At 34.3% G+C, this 13,616-nt stretch overlaps 1 protein-coding gene and 1 long non-coding RNA gene across 2 annotated transcripts; one reads left to right on the forward strand and one right to left on the reverse strand.

Annotated features, from left to right (window-relative positions):
- Positions 1–1,215: 1,215 nt before the first annotated feature.
- On the reverse strand, positions 1,216–2,377 carry LOC135770323 (uncharacterized). The gene is made up of 3 exons (XR_010542587.1): positions 2,223–2,377; positions 1,875–1,936; positions 1,216–1,715 (listed from the first exon to the last, which is right to left on the reverse strand). It is a non-coding gene; the product is annotated as an uncharacterized lncRNA (long non-coding RNA).
- A 5,033-nt stretch (positions 2,378–7,410) lies between these two features.
- Positions 7,411–13,585, forward strand: LOC135771889 (B-cell receptor CD22). Its single transcript, XM_073815552.1, is given in 11 exon segments — positions 7,411–7,467; positions 9,364–9,651; positions 9,654–9,776; positions 10,024–10,344; positions 10,458–10,709; positions 10,850–11,119; positions 11,396–11,674; positions 11,860–12,043; positions 12,265–12,473; positions 12,661–12,766; positions 12,947–13,585. Coding segments are annotated over 11 exon segments (2,172 nt in total). The 5' UTR covers positions 7,411–7,415; the 3' UTR covers positions 13,035–13,585.
- The last annotated feature ends 31 nt before the right edge of the window (positions 13,586–13,616 follow it).

The raw sequence follows: 13,616 nt of genomic DNA on the forward strand, positions 1-13,616 counted from the left end.
AACAAAGGGCACTGCTGTATTTTAAGATATGTCAGTGCAAGTTGTTTTCAGTTTGGACAGCTCTTCCATTAATTTTTGTCTAGGACTAGTCTAATCCCTGTCCGGAACACCGCCCCATAGTAGTTAAACTTTGAACTAACCACTGACAAAGACATCTATCACACTCAAAATGCAAACTTTAACACAATTCATTTCAAAACATCACATGTTGCCTCTATTTTATTTCCAGGAATTTAAATGTGACAGAAAAAATCATTAAGGCATTTCATATCAATGTGACATTTCTGCGAATGCAAAAAGTCAGTTTAATAAGTTTTGTTAACCACAAAGCTCTATAAAGTCTTTAAAAGCTGTGAGTAAGAACCCTGTTACATCTCTCAAATAATCAATGTTAGTTGAATTCATACATTTTGTTTGGTATGCAGCAAATTATCTTAATTTAATAATTGTGAACTAATGACTTAACTGAAATTGTTTTATATTATATAGATATTTGTATCTAAAAAATTCAAATAGTTTTAAACATGAAACCTGAATTAAGTACTCACATCCTACTGTACTGTTTATATTTTTACTTCATGTCAATATTCAAAAACTACAGGGAGTGAGATTAGATTGTTTACAGTAGTTAAACATACTGTAGACTACAATGAAAAGAGAAGGAAGTGTCTGTGCATACAGTTATTAACAGGTTTATATGGGACAATGAAAAACTTCATCTTTCTACAGGGCTCAGCATCTCTCATTTAATAACTTGCACCTTTAGTCTACCTACATTATTCATTTTGATGTGATTGATAAGTTTTAAAGGAACCCCTCAGCAAATTAAAGAGAATGATGACACCTACACTGTTAACGATTTCCCTGTATTTTTACAGTACGGTACTGGCAGCACGGTTGCCAGTAAGTTACTGTATTTTGGTTTTACAGTACTGTACTGTAATGCCATTTTACAGTACACAAATTAGTACTGTATAGTTACAAAGCAGTACTGTACTGTAATTTTACAATATTTTATTACAGTAGTCTATTTTTACAGTAATTTACTGTAATGTCTATTTTGACCCATAAATACTATTTATTACTTATTACAGTCAATACAATAATATTATATATAATAGCTAGATATTTAGGTTTAAATCTATAGTTATTAATATGGTAAAAATGCTAAATTAAAACATAATGAATTAAAAGGCAATCCAAGCAATGTATGTATCAAAATTTTATTTAAAAAAAACATTTAATTGAAACAAAACATATTTAAAACAAGATTTTAAACAATAATAAACATATAAACAAGTTAAATAAAATAAAATCAACAAGTATAAACAAGTTTGGAGACCCCTGCTGTAACACATTTAACTCTGGCAAATAGAACACTGGTCCATAGTTTGAAGTTTTCAGTTTAAAGTCCATCATCGACTAAAAGGTAACATTTCACTGTGGTAAAAAGAACACTGGCCCATAGTTTTAAATATTCTACTTAAATTTCATTTAACACTAAAAATAAATTAAAAATTAAACTGTGGCAGACAGACCACAGTGGCCTTTACTTTGAAGTCGTCCATTCGAACTCAATCAGGGACTGCATGAAGCTGTTCACATGGGGGTTAATGGCCACAGCTTTTCTCTGCACCAAGTTCCTTGTCTTTTTGCTTGCTCCTTGTCTGGATGTGCACTTTTTCCCATCTTTGGACTTAATTCTATCCAGAAACCTGTTAGAAATATCATAAACATTAAGTCAACAAATATAAGATAGAAAAAGATTTTTAAAAAACTAAACTCAGCCTTGAACTTACTCCTATTCTGAAACCTTTTGCTCTTATTCTACTGTTCCACACCTAATTTCACTAAAATACAGAAGATTCACTTACCGCTGAACAAACTCTTTCATCAATGGACAGCATCCACCTGGATCCTGTCATGATTGAATGTCCTGAACAGAAAGTACAATTGTTACTGATTTGGACACAACTTTTTATTCTGAAAACAAAATCTTTTGTCAATAAAGTCCAGGGACACCTCTGCTAAATAAATACAATTATTAAATTACATTTCTTATAACCAAAGTCTGAATATTTCTGTTTGTATATTTCTACATGGCAAACTAAGACAATTGTGTACATGTTGTGTATGGTCGTGTTACAGTGTTGTGAGTGAATGAGTGAATGAGTGTATACATGGGTATTTAAAGAAGCTGTAGTGGTAAAGTGCAAACTTACCGAACATAATGTGCTTGGTGTGTGTCTGGTGTCACCCGTTGTGCCTCCATATCTGCCTTAACTCCTGAAAAGTGCAATGACACTCAGGTAAACTACAAATAAAAAGTCAGCCAAAAAATACATGACTTGTAACTGTACATCATGTACTTGCCTGGTGCCTTTAAAGATGATCCATCTTACCCAATCCGACTTACAAGCAATGGTAAGACTGTAAAAAATACAAATGTTACAAAAATCTGTTAGCCATAGAAATAAGTAGACATTGTGAAGGAAATGGTAAAAAAAAATGTAGTAACACTTTACTACAATAGTTTATTCCTTAACATTTGGTAATGCCTAAGCTAATATGAACTTACAATGAACAATATATTTTACAACATTAATAATATTTGATAATGTTCATTGTGCAGAGACAAAGTGATTGATTTAAAAATGTATTAAGTGTTTAAATCTAATATCATGCTATGCTAACAAATAAAACCTTTCTGTAAGTGTTTAGTCAGTTGTAAAACAAATATATATATATTAGTTGTTATATTATATATTACATATAAATATCTAAATAAGTCTTTTTTTATTATTATTCTATAACATCTTGTCTACAGAAAATCTCTGAAAATGTCTCGTTTAGTGCAGAAAATAGCGATTTATAGTGACAAGGTAAAAAAGACTGCCCCTAATGTTTAACCCGGACCGGCTGCGGTGTAACACGCTATTTCACGCTAAGTTTTTTAACTAAGTTAGTAGCTAGCTGGCTGCTCACTTTAAAGATAAACATGATCGCCTAAATCTGAGCAATCCTGGTGATGCCAGTTTCCTACACGATGTTATTATGGACTATTTTACATCCAGAGATGAAGGATCAGATGACAGAGACGAGAAGACAAAGGTACGTAAATGTGGAGCCCATTCTCTTTTCGTGCATTGATTTGATGCGTTTTGGAAACTTATATATACTGCATGTAATGCATCTGAAGTGGTGGAAACAATATGCCATAAAAATGTATTGGACAACTTACTGGTCGTGTAAAACGCTTAAGAGAAGATATTCTCTGCTTTTGCGGATATACCGTAATATAACAACAACAATACGCGCGGCAATCCCTTTCGTTCATCTGATATTAAGATGGTCTGAATGATATTTGGTCGAAGTTAAAGCTGCGATGAGTTCGATGCATGTATCCAGTTAAATATGAGGTTTCTTGTTTTCACTTCTGTGGAGTAGTTCGGTACTATGCTGTGTACGGGGTGTCAAGTCCTGTCTGTTTACAACCACGAGTCAGCCTTGCCAAACAGTCGAACTTAATACTTTTCTCTGACGCTAACTGAACGGATGAAACGCCGAGATAAACGACCATTATGCTGGGACCGCAAGATCGCGCTGGCGGGTGGTCTTTGTCCATTTCGTTAAAAATAGTTTCATTGTCACTACACTTTCAACACAATATAAACCCACCAAAACCCTCATAATTTAGTTAAAACAATCCTATATTCATTAATAAAGGTGTAAAGCGAGTAAAAGCAGCGGTAGACATCTGTGTGTAACGTTAGCTTACTTTCTGAGGGAGATTGAAACTTTGTTGGCGACCGTTTTTCTCTCTCATTGCACGTTTAAAACAATATTGTGACAAACTATTGACAACATTCTTAAACTAAAAATTAAGTTTTCATGAAACAGAAATATTTCAAACTTACCGAACTGCCAGAAATCAATCGTCCTCCTTCAGCTGCAGCCAGGAGTTGTGCTCTGTCTGTGTGATTTGACTCTGGCGCACTTTCTTTGATTATTGCAAGTACACCTGGCACATTACAGCAATGGCTACAGCAAGGTTACATCAAGACCAAAAGATACTGTAAAATTTTCCCGCTCAAACAAATTTACCCAGAATGCATTATGAACTGCAGTACTGTACTGTAATGTACACATACAGTATAGTACTGTGGATTTTTACAGTAATGTACTGCTAAATCTACAGCGACATCTAACAGTGTAGTGTACGTTACAATAAACTTTGTTTACACTGATTAGTTTGCAATCCTGTTTGTTATATTGTGAATACTATTCGCTCAAGAACATCTTGATAAATTTTGCAGTGTGCCATGAAAAAAATTAAACATTAAAACCTCTCTGCTTTGAATTATTTGAAAATAAAGAACAACCACGGTGTAAAAGCACTCTGCTTCGTATCATGAAGAATTACCACCTTGGGTGTGCATTATTTTCAAATAATTCAGCGGCCTGTCGTCAATTATTCATTACTAATAATGTATTTAAAAATGTTCAGATGTGCATTATAAACAAAACAATTATGCCAAATTGTAAAATGTACAAGTTTTAATAGTCATGTTCTATTTAAACAAAACATTGCTTATTAAAATAAAGCATAAACAGACATTAAAGAGATATTTTAGCCTTCAGTCTTTTCCTTGGCATTCCCACTTACATTTCTAACAATTTGAGCCCCCATTCCTATATGTGAAAAACACCAAAATACATAGTGCTGACTAAATTTTATGTCAAAAACGTATCAATTAAATCAATCAAAATAATGACATCTTATTTACAGCTTTTTTTGTTTATATATGTTCTGTTTAATGACTTGTTCAATTGTGCCATTAATGCATTTGCACAACAACTGCTTTATGTTATAAAATGTATGTAATTTTAATCCATAAAGTATATAAACAACAAAAATGGCATAATATTAATTTTTTTATGTTCAACGCTGCAAAAGCAACTGCCACTTTTTGTTTATTTTCAAGATTTTATTTTAATTGCGAATATTAAAATTTTTAAAAATATGTTTATATAAAATGATTATATACGTGATTTCGCGCCCCCGTGAAATCTGGCTAACTCTGGCGAACTCTGGCGTTGTACTAAGATGAAATCTACTAATATAACGTCGACACTGTCACTTTTTTTTAACCAAACATTTTCTACACAATGGAGGTTAAATGCACATTACCAGACTGTGATTTGAAGATGTTGTCAGCGTTTCTGACGAGGATTCTTCAGATAGCAAAATGCAGCAGCAAGTAGCCCGCGACCGCGCACAGGTGCTGATGACGTATGCGACTGCGCTGTTGCATCTGCCTTCCTCATGAATAAAACACGATCAAAACCCTATAAAAAACGGCGAAAATTGACAAGGTACCGCATACAAGTGTTAATATTGTGCATAACAGATAAAAAGACAAGTAACAGATTAGTGGACGTTTATTTGATTTAGAAGTTGCGTGCAAAATCAATTTTGCTCAAAAGACTTGAAGGGCATGACGCTCGTCTGCAAGTGTTATGCTCCTCCTCTGTGTTCCATGGACTTTTAATTTGTAGTTTCCTGGCTCGTGCTTGTAGTCATTTTGTAGTTCTTTTGTTTATTGGTTCCCTGTTGACTGCTAACACGTTACAAAAAAGTTTTGCGAAGTAAAGTTGATCAGGAGCTTAACATTAAGTTCATGCTTGCGTTTACCAAAGCATTGCACTTTAATCAAGCTAAAAACATTTGTTAGGCAGTTCTGCTTATGTCTGCAGTGTTACTTTGTGAGAATAACAGCAGATGATGCCCTGAAGTACAGTAGTAGGAAAACAATAGTAAATAGAAATATTTCTGTTGCCTGTTTTCTTTTAAAAGTGAATTTATAAGGAGTGATAAAAGCATCTCTTAAAAACACATCTATATAATCATAACAATATCTATATAAATCTAGATGTTTCACAGTAGAAAGTTTTATTTATTTTAATTTCAATAAACACTAAGCAGGTATTCATAGTATTTACATAGAAATAACCACTAACACAGGAAACGAGCTTCACACTTGAATGTCAGAAAATAACATCTCTTTATCTCAAACAGGAATCTGTCATTTGTGTCTATTTATTTATGTCTCAAGGCTCAAGTATAAGATTCACTTTAGAAATATACAAAAGGAAATTCCGCTTTTGTTTCTTGCTGTCACTTACAAGTGATTTAAACTTCGACGCCCACCGAGAACAACGGATACAGTAAAGGTAAAAATATTTAACAGATCTTGGAGTAAAATTCATTCAGGAATTTTCTTACGTGCCTTTTTTTGCTGTAAAATACAAGCACAATATAACTATACACTGTCAGAAAAAAAGGTACAATTAAGTTCTTCCTTTTCTGTCGCTGGGGTGGTACCCTAAAAGGTACCTTTTTGTACCTTTATGGGTATAAAACACATTGAAATGTTACACCTTATGTGTGGTACAATATTATACCATATAGACCAATTGTGTACCTTAAGGAGCAATTTTGTACCAGTTAAATTTTGGGTGTACAAAACAGTTAACTGTACCTTTAAACGTACAAAATTGATCTTTAAGGAACAGTAATGTACCCCAAAAGGTGTAACATTTCAATGTGTTTTATACCCATAAAGGTACAAAAAGGTACCTTTTAGGGTACCACCCCAGCAACAGCCCAGAAAGCAATGAGGCATTAAGCGTCATAAGGGCGTAATCGCAAACAGGTCTGACGGCGGACTGCCGGCGGCAGCCGCTTTTGCATAAATTAAGCAGTCGGTCGCAAATCGCAAGAAAGGGGAGTGACGTATTTGGCGGCAAATGTTTCATCCCCGCCAGCTTAGGGCTGGCGGCAAAAAGAAGTCCTGCGGATATTTTTTGCTATCTGGGAGAAAAAGGAACAACTTTGTACCTTTTTTTCTGACAGTGTATAATAATATTATATATATATATATATATATATATATATATATATATATATATATATATATATATATATGTTGTCCATGTGTGAAATATCAAAAACGTGCTCTTTAAATAACAGAAACAATGCGCCATTGACTTCCCTGCTGAAAAAAACAGCATCAAACCAGCATGGACCAGCATGGGAATTATGCTGGTCTATGCTGGTTTAGCTGGTGGTCACCAGCATACCAGCACCAAAACACAACATATGCTGGTTTGACCAGCATGGGATGCTGGTGCTAATGCTGGTTTAGCTGGTGCTAATGCTGGTTTGATGCTGGTTTAGCTGGTGTTCACTAGCAAACCAGCACCAAAACACAACATATGCTGTTTTTTTCAGCAGGGTAGTCAAATTGTCCACACATGCACAACATTCATCACATCTGTGTTCTTTAAAACAAGTATTGCAGCAATGCTCAAAACAAATAATGTAAATGTGTTTTTTTCATTAGTTACTGAACATGCTCTACAGGCAGATGATGTTTCCTGAATCAATTCCTCTGTTTTTGATTGGTACGTATTATGGGGTTGCGTCACTAAGATGCGTACAAATGACACGCAGTGTGATTATCGTGCAATAGATACGCCAAATTCCGCCTTTGCGTGCATATGATACGCCAGTCCTTCCCATTCAATTATATGGCGAATCGTTTCGTGTCGTTTTATTTATTGGTTTCACATTTGTTTTCTTGGGTTTAAGGGTAGATTTCAGATTTGTTTAAGCAGGTTATTTAATATACAGGTTTTCATGGTCGCTAGGAGTTAACCCTAATTAGGGTTAGAGATGGGGTATAGGTTATTTTTATATAACAAAAAGTTGTTCTAAATCTAAACCCAAGCAACAATGGTAAAAATAAATAGAAAACAAATGAGAAACCAATAAATAAAACGGCACGAAACAATTCAGTGAATGGGAAGAACTGGCGTATCATACACTGTAAAAAATTAGCTGTAATCAGAGGCGTCATGCCCATTCAAACTGAGGGGGCACCTGCCCCCTTGGTTTTTTTGAGCCAATAGATTTTGCATCCAACCTCTAAATCAAATAAGCGTCCATTAATCTGTTATTTGACTTTTAATCTGTTAATATGCACAATATTATACATTCTGTGCTGCATCCTTGTCACTTTTCGGAGATTTTCGCCGTTTTGATCGTGTTTTGATCATGTTACATTACTTTTATTCTGGCGGCAGCTGCCGCTGCAGTCAGAGCGCAGTCGCAGACGTCATCAGTGTCTGGGCGCGCTCACGAGCTCTCTGCTGTTGCTGGCTTGCTGCTGCATTTGGCTATCTGAGGAATTAAAACGTGTTAGAAACGCTCACAACATTTCCAAACCCCAGTACGGTAATGTGCAGTTAACCTTCTCTGTGTAGAAAATGAATGGTTTTAAATGTGACCGTCTCAACGTTATATTAGTAGAGATTCATCTTCTTGGCACAACGCCAAAGTTCGCCAAAGTTCACGCGGGCGCGGAATCTCACATGCTCACATGAGGTAAAATTTAATGCAAAAATCCGTTCCTCTAATAATTGTATCTAAACATATTTTTTAAAATCATTATTGAACATTAAAATCAATCACGTGGCTATAGCTGATGTCATTTTCGTTGTTTATATACTTTATGGATTTAAAATTACATAAATTTTATATGATAATGTAGTTGTTGTGCAAAATGCATTAATGACACAATTAAACAAGCCATTAAGACTTAAATAAAACATGCCGTTTCAGATGTGAATATGATGCAAATGTGTCATTATTCCGATTGAATAGTATTTGATATGAAAGTTAGTCATCACTTTTATTTTGGAGGTTTTTGCATGAAAGCAGGGGTTTTCAGATTGTTAGAAATGTAAGTGCCATGGAAAAGACTGAAAGCTCTATAATATTTCGTTTGATGTCTGTGTATACACAAATTTCTGGGAGCTGTTGACACTGTGCCCCCTTAAAAAAAATTGGTGCATGACGCCCCTGGCTGTAATTATGCAGCTGGTTGCTAGTAACTTACTGTAGAAGATAAAGACTGAAAATGTTTCATGTTCATTTAAATTTAAACAAACTGTCGCCAATAAATAACATAAATGTAAAATCTACAGTAAGTTACTGGCAGCTAGTTGCCAGTAATACCCAGTAATACTCTAATTTCTAGAGAAATATTTTACAGTGTATGCACGCAAAAGCAGAATTTGGCGTATGCATAATCACTGCGTGCCATTTGTACGCTTTTTGGTGAGAATGGGTTGCCACTGTTTAAATTCTTTTTTCCTTATTAATCTACACTCAGTTACCGATAATGACAAAGTAAAAACTGAATTTTAGAAATGTCTATGAATTTATTAAAAAAGAATGAAATGAAATATCACATTTACATATTCAGACCCTTTGCAACATGACTTTTTTCCTTGCAGTTCTTGTGTTCAGTTCCTCATCTGAATCAATTCAACCTTTTATAAAAGTTCCCGAAACAAAACAAACAAAATCTGAAGGATCATGTGTCACCATCTCCTGTACTTATGATCAAGGACTGGATGAAAACTTGAAACTTCTCTGGTTTAAGAATCCAGAATATGATCAAAAGACAAAAAACTATATTGGGACTATTGTATATAGTAACGCAGATGATCGTCCCCAGTCAGCAGGTTACTCGAGTAGAGTCGAATACATCACTGATAAAACAAAAAAAACCCCAGAAACTCTTGGATGAAATGTGATTTAAGAATCAATGATCTACAGAAGACAGACAGTGGATATTACGGCTTTAGATTCATTGGCTTAGACAACTACAAGTACATGAGCACACCTATGAGTCTCACAGTTACAGGTGAGCAAGGCTTTATTTTAATGACAGTCATTACTTAATATTTAAAAATATTTATTATAATAATATAATTGAGCATTTAAATTAAAGTTCACTTAAAATAAAAATGTACAATTCAATTTAGATTTCTTTCATAACAATAGATTTGTTGTATTTAGATATTACTTCATGTACAAATTGTAAAATTATCCAGTTTCTGTATATTCATTTATCCAATCACCTTTCACTCCATGATTTTTCCTGATTTCAGACAATCCTTGTAAGGTGAAGATTGATTCATCAGAGATTAAGTATTCAGTCAAAGAGTCAGATGAATTTACTGTTCGCTGTTCAACCTCTGTTTCCTGCTCATCTCATCCTGAGTGGATTCTCCATAAACCAGGAAGAAATCCAGAAAGAGTGACGTCATTAAATAATAGATACACACAGGATAAAGAGGAAAAAGAAGGCAAAAAGATCACCAGACTGAAATTCAATCCAACGTATAAAGATGACAACATGATCTTGTCTTGTCGTCCAGAAGAAAGTCAGGACAGCTGCCTCACTAGAAATATCACTCTGTCTGTTGAATGTGAGTGTGTGCTTTACTGTTATATCATGTGTTTATCTGATACTGTCTTGTTCACAAAATAAATAATAAAGTTCACTTTAATCTGTCCACTTAATCTCTGATTTTGTTTCTAGATGCACCAAAGGAAGTAAAAGCAACAGTGAGCTCTGATAATGTGAAGGAAGGAGATTCTGTTACTCTCTCCTGCACCTCTAGAGGTCGCCCTGATGCCACCATCTCATGGTTTAAACAAGGGAGCGAAAAATCACAATTGGCTGAGTGGAGACTAGTTAATGTTAAACAAGGAGACAGTGGACAATACTACTGCAAAGCTGAAAACAAGCACGGAAATGTAAAATCAAATATAATTTCTTTCAATGTTAAGTGTAAGTCTGGTTTTAACTGTGTTTAATAATTATAATAATAGTTTTCTCATTTTTGTTACTTTAACAATGGTTATTAATTATAACCATTGATAAATAAAAACATCTTTAATTTCTTCGTGTCTGTACATTGCATTTTTCAGATGGTCCAAAAGAGGTCAGTGTGACACCTGCTGTTAACATCAATGATCTCAGAGAGGGAGATGAGCTGAAACTGAAGTGTTCAGCAGTAGTCAGTAATCCACCAGTCAAATGGTTTTATTGGTACTTGAATAATTCCCAGTTAAGGCAACAAACCAGTCAGACATTAACCATCAGTCGAGTTACACCAGAACACAAGGGCTCATATTACTGCGAAGCATACAATGGAATAAATACAGCAAAATCTAATGAAGTTCAGGTATCTGTAAAGTGTAAGTAAGATGTAATAATTTGAACTTTTTTAATTAATGTATTACTATTATTTTAAAGAGGATCTGAATATACATGTATTCGTATACACAGCGAATAAGGATTTGTTATTGTGAAAAAATGCCATATTTTGCTTTTTCTACATGGCTGGCTTTAAGATCACTGTCCATTTCTACAAGCATATGATTTAAACATTTTTATGATTATAACATTTGACAAATATAAGAATTTTGTAAATACACCACTAATACACATAGCATCCTTCCTAAACTATATAGATCCCCCTTCTACACCTGAGTTGACCATGAAGAATGAAGTGAGAGAATATGATGTGATCTCAATAATCTGCAAAGTGCAAAGTTTTCCTGCATCAGAGCTGACAGTGACCGGACCCTCTGATCTCACAAATATTCAGACGAGTCGAATGAACAGCACTAAATCTGAAAACATGATACAAATCTACCTGAATATAACTGAGTCAGATGCAGGTGTGTTCAGGTGCACGGCAAAAAATTCAGAGGGAACAAAATACACTGAAATAAAGCTGCAGGTGTTACGTAAGTATTATAATCATTAGAAATTATGTGTCTGCCCTGACTAACAAAATATTTCAAACAGTTTAAGGGGCAATGCATCGAGTTAAAATGTATGTTTATTTAAACCAATGACTGATAGTTACTGGATTATACAGAGAAACATGAATTTACAAATGATTAATTTAAGTCCCTGATTTTCAACTTAGATGCACCTAAAAATGTTATCGTGAGATCTGATGGGGATCAGATGATAGGACACAAGCTGACTCTTGCATGTAACTCTCGATCTAATCCAACATCATCCTCTTATGAGTGGAAGAAACTCATCAATGGAGAATTAAAGACGGTTGGGAAATCACAGGAACTTCAACTTCACCAGTTTATATTAAGGTGAAATGTAAGTAGTCTTAATTTTACATGAGGTCAGAATGCTTCGTAACATTTACAGTTTGTATTTCGTCTATAGGCTAATCCAATTTTCGACAGCTGTAATCTTATAAATTGTGTCATAAATTATACCATGTATGAATCTGGATTATACATAAAGTTTCATGTCTTTTTTTTTCAGATTCCCCAAATATTAATATCTTTAATAATGTGACAACTCAGAGGAATTGGGAGCATCCAGTCTATCTGATGTGTAGTGCTGATGCTCATCCTCCTCCGAAAGATTTCAAATGCTACAGATTGGAGAATAAAACAATCTTGTCAAACCATCAAAACTTCACCGTTCTACCTCAGAACCCAGGAATGTACTACTGCACCGCAACCAATGATATTGGGACCTCACAATCTGAACACATCACGCTATTTTACCACAGTTAGTATTAAATACATCATCATACTCATCAATTTAATAATTATTGAACAGTATAAAGTATTTTATCTAGTCATGATGATTAATAGAAAAAGCCCAAAAGCTGGTCATAGATGTAATGTATAAGGTCACTGCATGTCACTGTCATGTCTATCATTTGTCAGTAGTAACAACTTGTTCTTAATTGCAGGTTTTGACACTTTGGACTTTTCAATGATTATGTCATTTTTGACGGGAATGACGATGTCTGCAGTCATCTTCTCTGTGGTTTTGTGTTGTCAGGAGTCATACAAAAGGTATCATCTACATTCATAACTTTCCTAAAACGTGCAACACTCAGCTAAATGTATCTCTCAATAATTGTGTGAATGTCTTCTCTATGATTCTCTTTAAACATTTGTCATTCAGACTATATATTTTCTATTTTGGCCTTGATTCTTTAAATTTTTATCTTTAAATCTCTTTTTTTCCAACAGAAAAAACTGGCATGAAATGATGGATCCAAACGTAGAAACGACAGTTATTTGGGAGGTTTTTCATGACGAAGTGCAACCTCAGTATTAGCAAAATTGTTAAAAAACTATCTGTATCTGCTGAGCTGTTGCACAGAGCAATTCACATTTAACACTTTATTTACCAGCACCTTCTGCTTAGTACACTGTCATATAAATAAATAAAGGGAAAAAATGGTCCCAAGTTATCAGGGAATTGAAAAGATCCTAATACGCATCATTTAGGTACAGATATATAGTACCAATATGTACCTCTGAGGTAGGTTACTAAATATGAACTATATAGTACTGTAGGTGGAAAGGTGTACTTTTTGAAAGGGTAACGCCCCAGTGCCACCTATAGGGACATTTTTTTGACCGTTTTTTCTGACATTGTGAAACAGGAACAAAATAACCAATGCTGTTGCATATGTAAATAAATAAATGTAAATAAAATTATATTAATTAATATTTATCCTTAACATAAAGCACCCAAGGGCATGCCATTTCATAAATATAATATAGTCATGGCTAAAGGGGTTGCAGGCATGACTTTCAGATGCATTAACAATGTAGCAAAGCCTCTTGTATGCTGCCTTGCTGCTTACTGTAAATATTAATGTTACTGTTACTGTAGCTTAACTGTTAAAACATT

The sequence above is a fragment of the Paramisgurnus dabryanus genome, chromosome 8, assembly GCF_030506205.2.
Source record: "Paramisgurnus dabryanus chromosome 8, PD_genome_1.1, whole genome shotgun sequence".
In the NCBI taxonomy this organism is placed as follows: domain Eukaryota; kingdom Metazoa; phylum Chordata; class Actinopteri; order Cypriniformes; family Cobitidae; genus Paramisgurnus; species Paramisgurnus dabryanus.